This window comes from Podarcis liolepis, assembly GCF_965112155.1.
Source record: "Podarcis liolepis genome assembly, chromosome: 7".
NCBI classification, from domain to species: domain Eukaryota; kingdom Metazoa; phylum Chordata; class Lepidosauria; order Squamata; family Lacertidae; genus Podarcis; species Podarcis liolepis.
The window spans coordinates 29,921,917-29,942,647 of NC_139561.1; the positions used below are offsets into that span (position 1 = coordinate 29,921,917).

General features: G+C 47.5%; 1 protein-coding gene across 2 annotated transcripts in view; it reads left to right on the forward strand.

Moving 5' to 3' along the window:
* Positions 1-20,731, forward strand: part of NPHP4 (nephrocystin 4) — a 97,801-nt gene that overhangs the window by 45,812 nt on the left and 31,258 nt on the right. For both annotated transcript variants that reach the window (XM_083512837.1, XM_083512836.1), the window contains exons 10-15: positions 3,326-3,508; positions 4,808-4,949; positions 15,385-15,443; positions 16,881-16,997; positions 18,903-19,051; positions 19,678-19,869. In XM_083512837.1, the coding sequence (XP_083368963.1) occupies positions 3,326-3,508; positions 4,808-4,949; positions 15,385-15,443; positions 16,881-16,997; positions 18,903-19,051; positions 19,678-19,869 (842 nt within the window). The remainder of the gene's footprint in view (positions 1-3,325; positions 3,509-4,807; positions 4,950-15,384; positions 15,444-16,880; positions 16,998-18,902; positions 19,052-19,677; positions 19,870-20,731) is intronic.

Here is a 20,731-nt window from a genome sequence, read left to right on the forward strand (position 1 = left end):
AGAGATCTAGTAGGCCACCCTGGTGAGAAAGCTGAAGCACTCTGATGCAGACTCCGGGCTCCCCACCAGGTCCACTGCAACCTTTGCCCTTGAGAACCTAGGAGCTGGGAAAGGGTGGAGTGCCAGAACAAAGGCTTGACAGCCCTTTCTGCCATGGTGAGGGGGTATGGCCTAGCTAAGCCCAGTGGGGCAGCTTACTCTATGGTCTTAACCCCTTCATGCATTAATTTGAGTTAAGCATGCTGGTCATATGAGGCTGATTATCCCAAATTATCCTCCATGAAACAGGAGGAAGCAGTTTCCCCAAAGTGATCAGCACCCGAGCGGGTGCCCCCAAGTAAGCCAGTTTGTATGCTGAGCTACCGTGATCAGGCTCCTGCACCAGACCGTCTGCCCATCATATGAGTGTGAGATGTGCAGATTAGCATGCCTCCCAGCGCTCTAGAGTGTCATCAACAGCCCTTTTGCGCAGCCCGGCCGTGGCTTCGCACTGAACCCAATTAACCCCCTACCCTCTCCTTTCTGGAGGGTGGATAATCCCTAAGCTGATTGCCTTTGTAGCTTTCGTAATGAGCAATTTACAGGGAGCCGGGAGAAGGATTTCAAACGCTGGGACGCAGCTGTGAGTTCCTAGGCTTTTCTTTTGAGACCCTTCTGAAGAGTCCTTAAAACGGGGACAGCCTGAGCCTCCTGAGCCTCTCTAGCTAAGAAGCCAGCCCATAATGTTATATTCAGAATGGTGCTTCCTACCATTGCAGCCCATCCTGTCCCTAAGAAAATGCATCAGTTTCTCTCTGGAAGGTCAGGTTACTGGCAGAATTAGTAGTAGAGCTCCAGGTACTGGAGAGTGAATCCTGATTGCTGGGGTTGATTTATGGGGCTAATATTAAAGTTGGTAAGACTTAGGAGAAAAGAAACAGTTCTCTCCTCTTTAGTGTGAATGCCACACTATCACCAGCCTTGCAGGATCTGCTTTGTTATTTTTATTATTGTTATTTCTTAGAACCCTGGACCTGTAACTAGAATCGGGTGCACAATACCGACCAGAAGGGCAGACACACATTAAGAAACAGAGCGCTTCTGAGCACATGCTCAGCCCAGGAATTGCGATCAGTTTCAGAAATTAACTCACAGTCATTTTGCACACAAAAATCCAATTCTGGTTCCTGCCCACATGCTTTCTTTGTTCCATCACTTCAGTTTAGGGGGATAGGGAAGCCTATTAGTCATTGCAACTGTCAGCCAAGTGGGAGTCGCAAGCTCTTCCTGACCCACTGCGAAAAATCAACAGATCTATCAGTAGAGCTCAGTCTACCAAGTATCTCATCATATAAACTGCCCCGGACCCTGCAATCACCATCTAAGGCCCTTCTCTGTGTGCTCCTTCCATGGCAGGCCTGGAGAGTAGCAACCCGAGAACGGGCCGTTTCAGTGGTGGCCCCCCCTTGTGGAGTGCTTGCCCAGGGGAGGCTCGCCTGGCGATTATTCCATACCCTTAGGTGCCAGGCAAAAACATGTCTTTTTTCTTGGGCCTTTTAATTATCTGAAGCCTCCTTGAGTGGGTGGGATGTTTAAATGTCGCCATTTAAGAACAGGGTTGTCTTTTAGATTTTTATTTTACGCCTCATTTCAATGCCTATTTATTTATGGTTGTAAATCACTTTGAGTTGCTTTTGTACAAAATATGAAGCAAGCTTAATTATTGTTATTGCTGATAATAATACCTACCACCTACTCCAGAATCTCAATGCTACAATGGCCCTTTCCCAGCCACTCTACCATAGACTGTGGAGTGGGAACACAGATAATGAAGGTTTTATTACATAGGGACATTGGTACAGTGGGAGGAAGTTGCCTTTGAAAAATCCTGGGGTTTTTTGGCTCCAGGATCAGCTTGAACATAGCACATCATTTTAGAAGCAGCAAGGAGTTTGAAACTATGTATTTTTGGGAAGGGTCTTTTTTTGGATTATTACTTGATTTTATCCAAAATCATGAATCATATTCACATTTAAAAGCTAACAGATTATTGCAGATAAACTTTTGTGGTCCACCGCCTATTTTATCAGATTCATGAAGTTGGCAGAGGCAGGCATATCAGTACATAGATGCTTACATAGGGTGTGGGGCCCAGGGGAACGAGGTCACAGGGAGATTGTGTTCATATGGCTGCCACTGTGCTCTTTTTAAAAAAACCATTCCCTTCTAACTTCTACATTGCCTGCACCTCCACGTATCATTGCCAAATTAAAAAGTACAACCAGTGTATCTGATCTAGAAGATCTGGAGAAGGGCAACCCAACTGGGGGAAAGTTGCAGCATTTGGGACTTCTTAGTTTAGAGTTTAGGGACACGGGTGGCGCTGTGGGTTAAACCACAGAGGCTAGGACTTGCCGATCAGAAGGTCAGCAGTTCGAATCCCCATGACGGGGTGAGCTCCCGTTGCTCGGTCCCTGCTCCTGCCAACCTAGCAGTTCGAAAGCACGTCATGCGCAAGTAGATAAATAGGGACCGCTCCGGTGGGAAGGTAAATGGTGTTTCCGTGTGCTGCTCTGGTTCGCTAGAAGCGGCTTAGTCATGCTGGCCACATGACCCGGAAGCTGTCTGCGGACAAACGCCAGCTCCCTCGGCCTATAGAGCGAGATGAGCGCGCAACCCCAAAGTCGGTCACGACTGGACCTAATGGTCAGGGTTCCCTTTACCTTTACCTTAGTTTAGAGAAAAGGCAAGTAAAAGGTGACATGATGGAACTTTATAAAATGATGGATGGCATTGAGAAAGTGGATAGAGAAAAGTTTTTCTCCCTCTCTCTTAACACTAGAACTCACAGGCATCCAAGGAAGCTGAGTGTTGGAAGGTTCAGGGCAGGTAAAAGAAAGTTCCTCTTCATGCAGCTCATAGTTAATCTGCAGAGCTTGCTCCTGCGGGAGGCAGCGATTGCCACCATCTTGGGCAGTTTAAACAGAGCTATTAATTAATCAATTAATTCTAACATGAATCTTTTAGTTGCCTTAAACCACTGTCTCAAGGCAATTAACACATAATTATAAAAAAACACACACAAAAGCAAAAAATCCATAACAAGTGGACATTCATGGTAAAGACCTAGCTAGTGAAGCCTATCAGAACAAAAATGTCTTCAGCCATTTCTGGAAAGCATGTGCCTGTCTTATCTCAACAGGGATGCTATTCCACAGATATCTGCATTTCTTGGTCACACCAGTATGCGGTGCTAAGAGTTTAACAGCCCCATGGAACTGACATTTGATAAGTGATGTCTTCATTCTCACATCCATTCCTGCCCCCCTGCCCCCTTGAACCACAGACGCCATCCGTTACATCGCTGACAACGCCGGCTTACATGCACTCAATTCGCTGGGCTGTTTGGAACCCCTCACCGGACGCAGCTTCTTCAAACGTGGTCCTGCCATTGCAAGGAGGAGTGCAACATAATCCCAGTCACGTTTTGGTTTACAAGACACCACCAGCCACCATGAGCTCAGAAGAGGTGAGTTGTGATCCCCAGAAACATATTTTGGGGGAAGTATTGGCAGAGCTGGTGTTTTGGGGGCAACAGGCCCCTAGCCAGGGACATGGTGAAGCCAGTCAGCAAATCAGCCATAAAGAGCAGTCAAAGGGAGGAACATATGAGAAAAAATTGGCAGAATTGGCACTACTACATGTGCCACATAATACCTATTATTTATTTGTCAAAACGCAATCATTTACTGTGGCAGCACTTACACTTTGGAACTCCCTCCCCATTGCTATCAAGCAGGCACCTTCACTGTATTCTGTTCGGCTCCTGCTAAAAACATTTTTGTTTAGTCAAGCCAGGTGGTTAGAAAATCTGATGTGAAATTTAATCTGTTTTAATTTTAGTTTCTTGCATTCTGTAACATATGGCAATTTTCTCCTGATTTTGTGGTTTTACATTTTTGTAAGCTGCTTTGAGGTTTCTTATAATTAATCAGCATATAAATTTTATGAACTACAGTGGTGCCTCGCAAGACGAAATTAATCCGTTCCGCGAGTCTCTTCGTCTTGCGGTTTTTTCGTCTTGCAAAGCACGGCTATTAACGGCTTAGCGGCTATTAACGGCTTAGCGGCTTAGCGGCTATTAGCGGCTTAGCAGCTTAGCGGCTTTAAGAAAAAGGAAACAAACTCGCAAGACGTTTTGTCTTGCGAAGCAAGCCCATAGGGAAATTCGTCTTGCGGAACGACTCAAAAAACGGAAAACTCTTTCGTCTTGCGCGTTTTTCGTCTTGCGAGGCATTTGTCTTGCGAGGCATTTGTCTTGCGAGGTACCACTGTAAATAAAAATAAACAGTCCCAGCCAGTGGCTAGGGTGCAAAACCAACCAGGAGCGTGTGCTAGGCTTGGATTCCAGGGATGCAAAGCCACATGGTGAGCATTGAACCTGAGCATTCTGCACTAAAGCAGGTACTTTCTGAGAACCCCAGCTTCTTTAAGAGAGAGAAAGGAGTTTCTAGTCCTTAAGGTGTGTGAAGACCTGTTAAAATCTAAGAAGGCAGAAGGGCTGCCAAACAAGAACTCCAGTGGTTGGAATAGGGGGCAGAAATTCTGTGCTTCTACCCCCAAGGTCAAGCCAAGACTACATCAAATAGTAGAAATTGCAGAAATGTGCACAATTTATGCAGGTCTCAGAATTCTTGGGGCAGAAGTCGGATTCCTTCCACCCAAAACATTAGGATTTTATACTGTTTAGCTGTTCCATGGTGGCAACATGAACAGGAGAAATAAGGATGTCCTTGCTTCCCTCCCTCTCCTTTTTTCCAAATCCCAGGTGAAGCAGGTTGAGTCAGGGACTGTTCAGTTCCACTTCTCCACCGGCTCCGAGGAGCAACCTGCAGTGGCTGGAAAACCCTCAAGCAGCACAAAGGGAGAGGCTCCTCTCTCAAAGAATCCTCCGCCCACGCCGTCCCCCAGTGAGTTCTTTTTCCAGATTGCTAACTCTTCAAACGCACAGCGGGATGTCTGTTCCACTCCAGAACTTGGTGAAGGTGGGGAGAGACCACTTAAAATGCGCTGCTGTCATCGGAGAATTTGGAGAGATAAGGCCAACAACTTGGGCTCTGCTTTCTTGGCGAGATTCCCACTCTCTTCCCAGCCTTTTAAGTGCCGCCATTCAGCTGCCTGCAGCTCGAGAGGCTGTTGTTTCTGGTGCACAAACGTGGGCTCCGTAATGGGAGCCACGCGCTCCTGTTGCAGCCACACAAGCACCGTGGCTGGAGAAGGGAACACAGTGCCCTCTGTCAAGAGCTGCTAAGATGGAGTTGACTCATAGGATAGAATCATAGAATTGCAATCCATCCCCCTGTAAAGCAGAAATCACAAATAATCACCGACAGAAGGCCATCCAACCTCGGCTTAAAAGCTTCCTGTGAAGGAGAGTCTACCACCTTCTGAGGTCATAGAATTGTAGAGTTGGCCCATTGCAATGCAGGAATCACAGCTAAAGAATCCCTGGAAAGGTGGCCACCACCTTCTGAGGGAGGCCATTCCACTATCAAAAGAGCTGTTATTGTCAGAAAGTTGTTCCTAATGCTTAGACAGAATCCCTTCTCTTCATATTTCGTTGCACTACAAGGTGGAGATTTCACTCCTGGGTTGGAAAAAGTGTTCAGTTTGTAATACAGTGGTACCTCGGGTTACAGACGCTTCAGGTTACAGACTCCGCTAACCCAGAAATAGTACCTCCGGCTAAGAACTTTGCTTCAGGATGAGAACAGAAATTGCGCAGCAGCGGCGTGGCAGCAGCGGGAGACCCCATAAGCTAAAGTGGTGTTTCAGGTTAAGAACAGTTTCAGGTTAAGAACGGACCTCCAGAACGAATTAAGTTCTTAACCCGAGGTACCACTGTATCTGGGCTAGATGTTTCTGGGATGTGCTCCCCTGTCCCCACCCCATAAGAACTTAAGAGCAGCCTGGTGGTTCAGGCCAAAGGGGCCCCATCTCATCCAGCATCCTGTTTGTACAGTGGCCAGCCTTATGTGGGTATCTTGCATGCATGACCCAAACACCGCAAGAGCTCTCTCTCCCCTCTTGCGGTTTCCAGCAACTGGTATTCAGAAGCATTACTGCCTCTGATTGCGGAGGCAGAGCAGAGCTTCCATTGTGGCTAGTAGCATACAGTGAACCCCTGCCCCATACCAAGTGTTGGGAACCTTTGGCCCGCCAGATGTTGCTGAACTTCAACTCTCATCATCCCTGGCCACCCTTGCTGGGGCTGATGGGAGTTGTGATTCAGCAACATCTGGAGGGTCGAAGTTTTCCTACACCTGCGCTAGACAGGTGCTGTCAACACTTTCAACCAAATGTACATGGCAAAACTAACGTTTCTCCCTGTGGGTTTTCTATCTTCCTCTGTCTGGTGCCTAAAATGGGAAATGTAATAATTCAGTGAACTTGGGACCACAATGTAGATTTAGGAACCCGGAGACCTATATTTCCCATGATTCCTTGTACTTGGGGTGCTGTTGCAGTGATTCTGGGCACAGGAGGTAGGGAAAGGGCTGCAGGTGAAGAGACATTGCTTCTCTTACCTCCATAAGTTTGAGAGAAAAGAAGGAGACGGTGAGGCAGGGAGCATTCCATATAGCAGCTGAATTATGATCTGAGATGGAGAAGCATTTTTGGGCTGCCACGTTCTGTTTAGATTGAATAGGAACATTATGAGTCACACGTTCTAATCCTAGAAATTACAAACACCTTTGGCCATTGCTGGGTTGCCTCCAGTGCCCGTGCTATTCAGAGTAGACCCACTGAAGGTAATGGGCATAACTGACTTGGGTCCATTCATTTCAGTGGGTCTACTCTGAGTAGAACTTACCTGGAGACAAGCCACTGGTTATATCTCTCCCACTTGCCCAAAAGTCTTAGATAAGTGACATATTAGCACCTGAGGCTTCCTTGAATTTACCAACAACATAACAAAAGGCTCCCCTTTAAAAAACAAACTGAAACATATCTCTGCAGATAAAAAACTAGCATGTTGAAGAACTGAGCTAGAGCATTTCATCCTGAGGTGCTGCCTTTCCTCAGTCAGTTTTTTTGGGGGGGAAAGCGCCCTCAACCACGCAGCACGCCTCCTGAAGTCTGAGCAATAACTGCACCATGTAATTCTGCTGACTGCGTAGGCCAGATCCTAGACTTTATCATTCAGTCACTTAACAATAAGACAGGAAATTGCATTGAACTCTGCAACCTTACCTGGCTGGCTCCTGTTCAAGAACCAGCAATAGGAATTAATGCATTTATATAGTTTGCCTTTATCTGGGGTGGGTAACGTACAGCCTTGCATTAAAAGATGAAGTGAAGCGCTGTCCCACCGTTCATCAAAATCTGCTTTGCATTGCTCTTTTTAATCTTTCCCCATTTGTCTGTGGATGTTTTAACTGTATTCCTCTCAACTTAACAGCCTGTGTGAACACTCATATGCGCCTTTATTACCTTATTAATGTGGTGCAGTTACTGAATTTTTTAGGACTGTGTGCACTTGAGAAAGTGCCAGAGAGGATCCGCTGGTAGCAAAAACTTTGGTCTCCTAGCAAAGAGCCAGTTTCATTGTGGAATCAGGAATAAGATCCTCTTCATTTAAAGAAATGGAATTAAGCACAGTCTTACAAAGACCTGTGGGAGAACAGGGTTAGAAGCTTGTGTGTGACCCATGGGGCTTTAGGAAGCTACATATGATTACCCCATGGAATTATTGTTCTTCCATTACAAAAGTAATTGTAAGGATTAGCTTGATGTGGTGGAAAGTGGGCATCAGAATGGCTTCCAGCAGTCAAAGGGGGGCACCTCTTCTGAATCACACCAGACATTTGCCCCTCATCCCCCTGGAGCAGGAGTGGGGTGAGCTTCAATCCTGGGGGCCAAATGCAACACTGCAGACTTCCATCTGGCCGTCAAGAGTCTCCTGAGTCCATGAGAGCTAGTGTGGCATAGTGGTTATAGTGTAGGACCTGGAAGACCAGGGTTCAAATCCCCGCTCAACAGTGAAATTCCCTGGGTGACCTTGGTGCCAGTCACTGCCTCTTAGCCTAACCTGCCATGCAGGGTTGCTTTGAAGATAAAACGAGGAGGGGAGAGAACCAGGTACCCCACCCACCTTGAGCTCATTGAAGGAAAAGCGGGATATAAATGCATGAAATAAATAAAATTTAAAAACCACACCCCTTACTTGCCCTGTTCCACACTCTTCTTGAGTTTTTTGTCCTGGCTGGAATGCAATAAAATACTTATTGCCTAGATAGATAGATAGGGGATGGGATTTAGAAAATGCTGGCTTTTGAATAGCTAGAATGTAGTCTATTGCACATAAGTAAAGAATCCACTCATTTTTGCCTCTGGCTCCACCAGGCATTGGCATCCATTTCCCAAAAGGCTGCTTACGAGGGATTGTTGCCCTCAGGGTGAAGTAAGGTCCCCTAACCCTGCCTGAAACTGAGCACCCATAATCCTTTGGGCTCAGAGTTGGTTTGCTCATGATTTTGCTGCCAAGATACATCTCAGTTTAGCTCTCCCCCTTCAAAGCATCCTTTTCAGAAGAGTCTGGAAGAGGCAAAATAATGTGATAGCATTTAAAGTCCTGGCTGAGACCTTTCCCTGCCTGAATATTTCACCAGCACTGAAAGTTCCTTTGGTAATCCTGATGCCACTGAAGCTGTCAGCTTGAGAGAAGCACTTAGGCTGAGAGATATTACGAACAATCCTCCCAATTGTCTTTTATTTCTTGCTGCGGCATTAGAAGCAGCAGCAGCAAAATAAGATGCATTTCTTCTGTGGGGCCACTAGAGCGCAGTGTCTCCCAGGCTTCTGCCTTGCTGGGACCTGTGCTGACCTATATTCTGTTTGCAAATGCTCTGGTTTCAACATGAGGTGGGTTTCATGTGTTGTTTAATAGGTTTTAAAACCTGGAACTGGTGAGGGTCAATTGAAAAAAAAAAGTTTAATGGTGGCAATTTCACTTAGACTCTCCTTGACATAATCCTGAGCGGTAGTTGAGTTAGCCGTGCTGGCACAGGGGCGTTGGGGAGGGGAGCAGCAGTGCTTAGGAGACAATCTAATTTATTGTGATATAAATGGAAGTGATCGAGCCACTGCTGTGCCACTGACATTCCTCCCCACAGAGGCAGTTCAGCTGGTCAGAATCAAACCCGAATGAGAGAGGAGGGGGAGGAGAAGTCCTCTGAGCGTGCTCTGCACACCCCTACTGCCTCTTCCAGCTGGGGCTCTGCTTGAGACAGAGCTTGTTGTGACTCAGCTTGAGACCCTTCTCATTCCAGGCTGGGCTCCGCAGGGATGTTCGTAGTCAGTTGAGGTACAGTGTAGGGCAGGCAGCTGGGGTTCAGGACCAGGGAGAGCTCCCCATGGAGCCACTTTTGCCCAACACCAGTCTGGACCTCTTGATCAGGACCCACAGAACCTGCTTCACTCAGCACTAGTCTGGATGGACTACTTCCTGTTAGAATTCCTGCTCCATGATTGCAGTCACGGGATTGTTGTCTATTACATGACGGTATATGTTTTGACTCCACAGAGGGGGAAGTGACGGAGACAGGATGTTTGTGTTACTGTGTTCTGTGAAGTGGGACTATTGTCCTTTGTTCTTTTTTTCTTTGCTGTCTGATGCTAGAGAGAGAGGGAGCCATGTTGCCGTGCTCCGTGTGTGTTTATATGTAAATAAAGTAGATTAGCCAAAATGCTGAGTTGCTGAGGTCTGTTACGCAACTGCAAAGACTCTGCGGATCCCTAAGTGTGCCGATGTCTGTTGGCATTGGTCGCTGTGATGTTCAGGCAAAAGAAAGCTTTTGAAGCTCCTGAACGATTGAGCAGGAGGGAGGGAACATGCCAGTTGAGTATGTGTGTCTGCCTGGGTCCTACTTGAGTGTAGGCTGAGCTCCTAACACTTCCTGTGAAGCAACCTTAACTCAGCACTAGCCTGGAATCAACTTGGGGGGGGGTCAGTCCTATAGAGAATGAGTCTGATTCTTGAGATTTAAAGGGGCCACGCTCTTACACTGGGTTGGGCTGCCTCCCATGGTCCCTGGGCTTGGCGAGGTGTTGGAGAAGGAGGGTTCCAAAGCTCACCATGGACACCTGCCGGGAAGACCTAGTCAATTTTGGCTTCCTCGCTTATGCCCCTAAGTATGCCTTCCCTTTGGGGCCTGGCTGCCTCATCCAATATGATGCAAAGGTGCTCATTGGTGAAGCAGAATGACTGCTTCATTGGCTGCTTCTTGCAGTGGTTCAGGGGCCCAGACTTCTTCATCCTCCCATGTCATAGGAACAGAGGAAGCTGGCTTATACTGAATCAGATTATTAGCCCATCTAGCCCAATGTCAACTCTGTTCTGACTGGTGATAGCTTCCTGGGCTTTGCAGCAGGAGTTTTGTAGCAAGATGCCCCTGGGGCCTGAACCTGGAACTTGCTGCATACAAAGCAGCTGCTCTACCACTGAGTTACAGCCCTTTCCCTTAAAATAAAGTAAGATGGTAGTCCTCATGGTTCTAATATAAATAGAAAGGTGCTTTATCTGAAGTCAGAGCATTGGTCTGTCTAGCTCAGTATTGGCTTCACTGTCTGTGACTCTCATCAGTTTCAGACTAGGGTCTTCCTTACCCTTACCTGGAGTTTCCGGAGCAGAACCTGGGGACTTCAGCCTCCAAAGCTGATGCTGTACCACTGAGCCCATCCCCAAGGTCTTTAAAATTGTCCTCTGCTGGGTGGGGTCCAGATTATGGCTTCAATAGAAGCTCCACAGATTCTGACAGCTAGTGGAATTTCCCACAGTGAACATGTAGCAGGTGCTTGTTGCATGTTGCGCGTGGTATGTATACCTGGGAACCACGTAGTTTCCCCAGACACATGTACACTGGTGGTTAAAGATGCAGATTTCCTTGCGTGTGCTGGCCATGTTTTCTTGTGTGGCAGTATCCTTGGAAAACTAGCAGTCCTTGCCTTGGTTAGAATACGTGGAGCAGCTCTTAAGGCCATTTCATGTGTGAACAAGTCATTGCAGATCTTTTGCATTGCTCAGTGCCAGCTCATACGGGGAATAATTTTCCCTAGTAAGTGCGCCTAGGGTTTATTTATTTATACTTCCCCCTCTCAAAACTATATATAATGCTTTTTGTTTTTCCTTTTAAATCCAAAGTACAGAAGGCAGAAATGCCAATTAAAACAGCATTATAAAATGCAATTAAAAATAACGCAGATGCTGCCTCCTTCCTCTCCTGGTACCCCTAGCACAGCAACTGGTGAACGTTTGGTGTGTTGTCAGATTATGTCTTCAGCAGAGCAACTTCTTTCTGCATGAGGCAGAACCAAAGAGGGAGGGTATGCGCCCTGTGCTGTCCTAGCTCATCCTCTGCCTTGGGATTTTGTCTCTTTGCAGCCTCCCTTTGCCAGCTCCTTTCAACCCCAATTTGCTGAGGACCTCATCCCCCCCCCCCCATTTGGTCTCCTGATCTCTCCTTAATTGCTGGCTGAATATGTCTATTCAAGAAGCGGCAATGTCACGCTGATTGAGACTATTCAGGAGCGGCTGCACAGAAGCCGGTTCCATTGCATTTTGGGGAAGGCTGACGGAGGTCACAATTACTGACAGCCTATTTCAGAACATACTCCTCGCTGCTGCCACTGAAATATTACCAGCAGGAAAACACAGAGCTTTTAAATTGTCTTTGGCCAAGAGATCCGTGCATCTCCCAGGGATGGAGAGCGGAGATGGACTGCTCCAGAGGGAAACAGTTCAGTGCTGCCCATGCTTTCTCTCTTCTCACTCAGATCATTAACGTTGCATCCATCACTGCAAAAGAATCTGTGGGCCTCCAGTGAACAGAATCATTCCATAGTAAACAATGTCCAGAGTACTGGACCTGGACCCTGGGAGAGAAAGAACTGCCAGTCTCTGATTAGAGATGATTCACCCTAGACATGGCCAGCTGGTGTCAAGGCAGGCCGTGCTCCCTAAATGCTGAGGGGGGGGGCACACAAGGGAGCTGTGTTTAGCAGTGTCTTTCCAGGGGTGGGAATGAAATTAATTAAATTAATCTGGCTCATATTTATTTGCTTGGAGGGGAGAATTCTCTGGTGCTTGGGCCCTGCTTGATGGTTTCCCACATGCAAGTTGGTGGCAACTGTAAGAACAGGATGCTGGAGTAGGTGGGCCATTGGCCTGATCCAGCAGGTTCTCCTTATATTTTCAATGTTTTATATTATTAACCACACTGTTTCATTACATGAATGTTACGGATCCAAATCTCTTTTAGCAATAAGCTAGTAGCCAAGATTGCGTGTCCATTTGGACACACAATCCTTAAAAATGGCCTGCTTGGGACTCGACCCACCTGGATAGGTGGAATTGAGCCAGACAGAAATGTTCATGCAGAAACCAGCCATTTTGGTGAGGTGGAAATGGGCTGCCGCGACTGCTTCTTCCATCCTGGGTTTGTTGACATGAGTGATCCCACCCAGTCAGGGATCACACAATGTCAGAGTGGTGCATAGCCAATCAGATTTGGCTTCATGATGGCAAATAACTGAGGGACAATATAACTGAATGAAACAAAGTTTTTGTATGGAGTGCATTTTGTTGCCACTACCCAGATTAGGGACTTTCCCCCAGCTCCATCCTTGTCTCCTCTTGCAGCTGTAGCCTTAGCATTGGGCTGTCCTGATCCTGTACTTCCTATGCTTCTTGGTGAAGGTTGCTTGTCTTCTTTGCTAAGCAGAGGAGAGGGATTGCACTCATCCATCACTTTCTGGTGTCGTGCAGGCCACGCGTGCCTCGACAAAGTGTCCTTGCATCATGTGTCTTATCAGCCAATAGGCTTCCTCTTAAAAATAGATCTGACCCCTGTTGCTGGTTGCTCAGGACAACTCCTCCGGAGGATGGCTGTTCATTTTGCCTTCCTGGCCCAGGCGTGGTGTGACCATGGCCACTCTTACTTTAACTTCGTTCTCCTTGAACAGCTTGGCTCAGAACCAGGAGAGAGAGAGAGAGAGAGAGAGAGAGAGAGAGAGAGAGAGAGAGAGAGAGATAGATTCATTGTTAACTCTTCACAGTACAAAAGGAAGGAGCAATCTCAAGGATTAGAGGGAAACAGTGTTTTCATCTGCAGGGTGAATTGTCCGCTCCAGCAAAGTTGTCAGTGATGTGAGCTTTTGTCTTATTTGTTTATTTTTATTGCTCTTGTTTTTCTTCTTTTATTTTCTTTTTTGCATTTTCATTGAGGAGCACAAGGTGATGTACATGGCTCTTCCCCCCCTTACTTAATCCTCACAACAGTCCTGTGATGTAGGTTAGGTTGAGAAGCAATGACCGGTCCCTTTGTTAGCTTCATGACCGACGGGTGGGGGTTTGAACTCGTGTCTGGCACTAACCACAACACCCCACTGGCTCCCCACACCACCCTTTTAACCAGGGACTGTTCAGACCATGGTGCACCTCAAGATTTATCTAAAGACCCTCAAGGATGAGCTTTGGAGAGAACTCCCCTATGAGGACAGATCCCAGGGTTGGGCACTTCTTGATTTAGAGAAAAGGTGATTGAGATGATAGACATGATAGATGTTTATAAAATGATGCCTGGCATGGAGAAAGTGGATAAAGGAAAGTTTTTCTCCTTCTCTCAAACACTAGAATTTGTGGACATCCAATGAAGCTGCATGTTGGAAGTTTCAGGACAGATAAAAAAAGCCCTCCTTGAAGTGCATATTTGAACTATGGAACTCACTCCTGCAGGACAATTCTTTCTGGACAATTGAGAATTGGACAAATTCTTGGGGGATATGGCTACCAATGGTTATTAGCCGTGATGGCAATGGTCTGCCTTTATGAAGCAGCAATGCTTCTGAATACCAGTTGCTGGAAGCCGCAGGAAGAGAACGTGTCATTGTGCTTGGGTCCTGCCTGGAGGTTGCCCTTGGGAGTATCTGGTTGCCCAATGTGATAACAGGATGGTGGACTAGATGAGCCATTGGCCTGATCAAGAAGGCTCTTCTTCTGTTCTCTGTCCATCACAGAGTGATGGCCTGGCTAGGGCTTGAATGGCGAATGTTCAGATCTGCAACTTGGACTGCATCCAGCCTTATGAACTGCTACCCAGGCTGCAGAGGGGAATCTGGCATGCAGTGTTGACTCCTGTGATCTGCAGGCAGAACGAAGCCTCTGGATTGGCTAAGCCTGCCCTATTACCAAGCAAAATGGCAGCAGCAACAGGATCAGAGTCCTATGAGGCAGGAAGACTCGTATGTTTGTGTGGGTGGAAGGCTGTCCCTGCAGCCCACCTGAAGCCAGTTAGGCCATTTTATACCTCATATGGTTCCACAAAAGTGGGGGCACCTGTTTCTCTTCCAATTAGGTATGTGGGAGGTGGGGTGGAGAACAAAACCCCTATACCAGCTAGGTACAAGGATGGCAGCACAGCTTTTTGAAGCAGGCTCGCAGGGTCTGAACGCTCCAGCAGACTAAAAAGGTGACAAGGAATGATGTAAAAGGCAGGCGAAACCTTAAGTATTCAGATGCGTTCACGTCTCATTAAACAACCCATTTAACCGGGGCCTGTATGGCTGTAAGGGAAAAACGCAGCACATTACAGTGATGAAGAAGCTGTGTTTTACAGCAAAGAAGGAACATAGTCTTATCTCTGTGGAGGTGGTGTGGGGTGGAGGGAAATTGCTGTGCGAAATAGACACCAACCCCCTGAACTTTTTCTTTATCGAATATCCCATCTTTTTTTCTCCTAATGGGCATAAATGGTTCTTTCCTTCTCTCTCTTTGTATCTGCACAACAACCCTGTGATGCAGGCTAGGCTGAGAAAGGATCGCCGGGTTGAGGTCACCAAGTGCATTTCCTGGAGAAGTGGGGGATTTGGATTGCTTCCCTCACCCACTCCTGATTCATAGTTTGACACTCTAACCACTAGGCCACACTGGTGTACACGTCTCCAGAGGACAAGTGGAAATCAAAAGGACTCCCATTCCTCCATTGCCTCTTCAGGACCAGAAGGGTTGAGGGTGAGGCCACATGGCCCGTTTCATAGAAGGGACCTCAAGGAAGGGTTATCTAGTCCCCACCCCCCTGAAGTCTCTACTGTCTCCTGGGTTCTGGGGGCTGGAGAGAATGGGATGCAATTTAGAGCCCAGCTAGGAAGGCAGGACTCAAGTGAGGGCAGACTCTGGGGCACACATAATAATGATTGGCCTGTCAAGCCACACCACATTACTTTTCTCTACTCTTTTAAAACAATGGCACATTAGATTTTCAGGGCAAACACAAGCTCTACTTGGTGAAGACCCACCTGTGTGGGTCACCTCCCTGCTGACCATACCTGATCTTCTGTCTCTCCTAGGGTCTCCACCTTCCCCTCAGGTGCTGGTTTCCACCCAAGATTATTCCCGAGGTCCTGGGGTAAGTATGCGCTTCAGAGGTTTCCCACCTGTTCAGTTTGATGCTGTATTCCTAAGCTTTCAATAACTCGCCACTTCCTGAATTAAAAACCTGAGTACTGAAAGGTTCGCCCTGAAAGACTGGGAAATTATCTGCTCTCGGAGGAGCCTACCCTCTATTTCTGCGTGAGTCACTGTTCTGGGCATGCCTCCCCACCCAGTGGCAGGTCCCTTTGCCACATCCCTGCATCAGGAATGATGGAATGATACAATCTCACGTAATGCTGAGAGCTGCATAACAGCTATCCACCACCCGTGGAGTCTGATTGGAAAGTGGCAGGCTCTGAGTGGTGAGTCAGACAGAGATGTAGCGAACAACCTTACTTGAAAGTGGGCCTTTCAGATCCCTATGATCTTTTTGCACTGTGGGTGATCTGATGATCTGATTGTCCCCAGTGCTGAAGAATTACCTGCTCCAGCAAAGGCGGGCGGGGGGGGGGGATGCCAACCAGAGCATTGGTAAGGGTAGGTAATTCTGCATTGGGAGGGTTTCTGTGGTTCAATTGCCAGTGTCTAACATGGGCCAGAGTGGTGACTCATGAAGAGATGTACTTTGGGCTCCTGAGAGGCTTTAGTTTCATTCATTTGCTCTGGCATGTGGCTTGAGAATTACCAGCTTAATGTTTTGTTTACTTTTAACGGTGGAGTCCTAGTTCTTGTCCTTCTCTTTCATGGAGGGCATTTCTCTCCCCCCCCCCCCCCCGTAAATTAAGGGGCTTGGACAATGGCAGGGAAAAGGCAGGGGGGAAATAAAGGAGCTTAGCGGGTCAACTTGCTAGGAAAAGCCATTTGGATTTGAAGGCAGAGGAGAAGGACTGGTGACTCGCTTTGCGACCCCGTCGTTGCTGTCATTGGATGAGAAGCTGATGTTGCACAAATCCTGCTTTTAATGGGATGCAAGATAAAAGGGTGGCTTTGAGCTGCCCGCTTCTCTTCCACTCTCTTTCATGTTCACACTAGGGAAGCTCCCCCGCTTCACTCAAGCTGCTTACCAGTGCATTTTTTAGCTTCATTCTCTTCTCATGGTGGTCAGTTGATTTGTAGTGGTTTGAGAGTTGGCCTGTGACTGGGGAAGACTGGGTTTGACTGCACACTCAACCAAGACAATCCATCGGTTACCTTGGGTGTCTTCAAAAATATCACACACGTGTACCCACTGTCAGACTGAAGTGGTATATGTAAAATTTAGCTGAGTGTCCCATTCTGCATTATGTCTGGATCAGCTCTTAATTGCAACACCCTGCAGCTGCTTGCTTTAGGAATTCATCCATTCCAGGCATCTCTACGTGCCTGTTCTGGAGAACAGAATAAACTCTTTTCTTCTCTCCATCCCTTACCTTGCATCAGAAGAGCGAGCAGCAGTGATGCTTCCTACATAACACTTATATTTTCATTTCAGCTGTCAATATCCCAGCTCTCTGTGCCTCCAGTGAGCTGCTCCTCCAAAAACCCATCGCAGCCATCTGGAGGGGCTCTGCCGTCCCAGTCCTCAGAGGCTCTGAGGCAGCTGCAGGAGGTAAAGGTTTGGACAATGCTGTTGCCCCAAGAGCTTGCAAAGACTCTCAAGTGCCCCTCGTGGGCCACATCAACCCTTTCTCTACCAAGCAGCATCACCAAATATTCCGGGGCAGTCAATTTGTATTGTATATAGCCAAAGGCCTTTAGAATGGGCGACAGAAAATAAAAGGAAAACTTTCATCTAAAATCATAGAACATAACCTGTAGCGGTTTACAGCATAAAAAGAAATTTACAACATTAAGATTTAAGATTGGAGTGCATTCACATAGCTGGAACAGAGCTTCTTGGCTGCCAGCACAAATCTGGCTACCTGGTGGGTAATGTACAGATGTTTATCTGTTAGGAGTTCAGCTGTCACTTCCTGTGAGGATCGACCTGGAAGCCAATTAAGAATTGGTGATATAAATTTTCCTTTGGGCGTTGTATACAGGGGGCAAATCAGCAGGTAGTGTGTGATGTCTTCTACCTGATTGCAATCCATATGGGGAATTCCCTGATATCTCCCCTCTAAATATGCTGAGGGCATCTGTTGGAATTTTAGTTCTACAGAGGCCCTGCATATTTGTGGGAAGGTCAGAGTTTCAAGGTAATGGGGCCTTGAGTGATTGGTCTTAATTTGGGGGTACCAAGTAGAGTAATAGGCAGCAATGATGGATGCTTTGTCTTGGTTAGCATTCTGATCAAAAAATCCAATTTCTAAGGTCACATGGGCTAAGGACAAAGTAGTTCTCCATTTGAAGCCTATAAGCCCTAAGCTTATCATGGCACTTTTGTGCCCAGCCCCCTTTTCTTAGTTGATCTAACCAGCAGAGCTTAATAAGAGCATGATCCTCGAAGGCATTGAGCCTGCACCAGTCTCTCAGATAGGCTAGATCATGGGTAGGCAAACTAAGGCCCCAGGTGCCAGGTCCGGCCCAATTGTCTTCTAAATCCAGCCCACGGAGAGTCCGGGAATCAGCGTGTTTTTACATGAGTAGAATGTGCCCTTTTATTTAAAATGCATCTCTGGGTTATTTCTGGGACCTGCCTGATGTTTTTACATGAGTAGAATGTGCCCTTTTATTTAAAAATGCATCTCTGGGTTATTTGTGGGGCATAGGAATTCGTTCATTTCCCCCTAAAAAATATAGCTTGGCCCCCCGCAAGGTCTGAGGGACAGTGAACCAGCCCTATGCTGAAAAAGTTAGCTGACCCCTGGGCTAGATCAATTCTGGCTGCTAGCAAAGGGAGGCCCAGCTCAGCTCTGAGGTGGGCTGGTGGTCTCCCGTATTCTGGGGCATGTTATTGTGCTTGCACACTGAGTGCAGTCCTAATCTGTTGCGCCTCCCCATCACCCTGTGGGAACTGACAGCGCATCCTGAACATCCAATTCGCGCAGGCTCTGCCATTGAGCAAGGTGAGGCAGATTTTGAGGGGCAGGGAGTGGACAGAGCTACAGAGCCTCTCTAGCTTGCTGCCCTGTGATGCAGTGGAGGACAGTGTCTTTCGCTGCCAGTGTTGAAATAAGACCCAGTCATTGGTTTATGCTGGCTTCTGTATTTGGAATGAGCGGGGGGGGGGGGGGAGCACTGCCTTGCCCTTCATCTCAGAGTTGGCCCTGCATCCAGTACCTTTCAGGCCCTGCTTGTGAGATATCCAGAGGCACATTGTGTTACTTTGGAAGGTGGTGGACTCTCCTTCATTGGAGGTTAGGTGGCCATCTGTCAGGGCTTCTTTAGCTGTCATTCCTGCTCTGCTGGGGTTGAACTATTTGACCTTTGGGTGCATTCCAACTCTACAGTTATATGATACGATGCTTTGTTCTGTCTGCGCACAGCCCTCTCTGCATCCAACCACAGGCATGTGTCAGCCAGCTTGCCTGTTTTGGATGAACATCCCTTTCCTTTTCCCCTTTGCAAGCAGGATAACCCCCGTGGAGCCATCACCCACTTGGAGTCCAACCTCAGCTACAGCTCGCTGGCCCAGGAATCCCCCACTGCAGATCAGCTCCAGGAGCTGCCCTTCACACCAGTGCACGTGCCCATCATGGCCCTGGGGCTGCACTCAGAAAGGTGAGGTTGTGCAGGAAGGAGGCAGAGCTAGTCACCTGTTGGTTGGCCCTGACACAGCAGACAGGATTGTGGGGTGTGGCTGATGGACATGGAGAGGAGGACGGTGAGCCCTCATTTCTGCTGTTGAGGAAGTGCTGCTGAAGACAGCACAGCCTCATTGGCAGGAATAAGACAAAGCAAGGGCTTGTTGGTTTGGGTGGGGAGGAAGCCAGAGAAGATTTCAAGGGGCGATGAGGAAGCCTCCTCCACCTCCCCTTTCATGTAAGCCAGGGATGGGAAGCATTCTGTGGTGCCCCAGGTGTCACTGGACCCACATAACCTTGGCTCCCATCTTGAGGACAGTGGCCTGGTAGAACGTACAGATCTTGTTTTGCAAAACAAATGATCCAGCAAGGCTTTTTAAGGAGCCAGATGGGAGTAGAATCCCTCTTCCCTGCTCTCTGCAGAAACACAAGTGCTGGGCACCTCCCCAAAGCTTTTGGCCACTGGACACCTAGATATTTACACACTTGCTCTTAAGGCCAGCTGATTTCCCCAGATATGTGCTAGAGGGGGAAACGCTTAGGCTGGGAGTCTGTTGGCAGCACCCGGCTTCCCCCAGACTCAACTGCCTGCCTCTGCTTCAGTCCTAGCACCGGCCTTACGCGAGCCGCTCTCGCCCGCTTGCGTTCATCGGGATTCCCTCAGCTCCTGGACTGCAACAAGGAGCCTGTCCAAATTGTGGACCCTGTGGACCCTGTGAACTTCATCCCACAGCGGGAAGAAGCTGACCTCCTGCAGAACAATGAAATCATCCTGCAGTTTCTTGCATTTACCAGGTAAAGCCTGTTTGTGGGGTTCAAGACAGGTCTGAGTCTAGAGATGGGAAGGCCTGGGAAAAAACTGGGAAAATTGGGTGGGGTGGTGGAAACCCAGGGTTTTTTTTCCATTTTTTTCCATAGCTGTTTTTTTCGGGGGGTGTGTGTGTGTGGAATATACAACTGTATCAAAATTGGGGTTTTTTTACAATTTTTCTGGGAAAAATGGCTTTAGAAAAAACTGGAAAACACTGCCCTCCCATTTTTCCAGTCCTGCCCCCCCCCCCCAGGCCTTCCCATCTCTGTGACTGAATCAATGCTTTTGAGGTAGTTTGGGTTTTGTTGTTATCGGGAAAAAACTTGGATTTTGCAATAGTTTTGAGCTGCCTCAAAAATGGCACTGTTTTCCTTCCGAGCCCTGGACACCTAGCATTTTGCACAAAAAGCTGTGCTGGAAGCAACAAACAACTGTGTTATGATGGTTGCTTTGTTTTTAAGGCTCCAGAGAGCTATGTAGTTCCTGAACTAGCTGACAGGGAACCCAGCTGAGGGAGGCAGAGCTGCGTCTCTGAGCTCGTCCACAGGGACTAAGTCTTGGAGGAAATGCAGGCATTTCAGATTCATTGTTTACAAGTTTTGCATGACTATTTGCCAAATAATTCCCCTTCATTAAACAGGGAGATTTCTTCAGGCAATGTATGAAGATTTGGCCCAGCTCTTACGTGTCCATAAGGGGGAAAAGAGACATCCTTATTTCTCATTTCTCTTTTCCTCAACCAGTCTCTGCTGATCTAATCCATCCACCGTGAGTGTGTGGAAGTGATTGGTTAACACAAAGGAAGAAATAAAATAAGTAGAATAGCCTGTAGGGATAGCAGAAGAC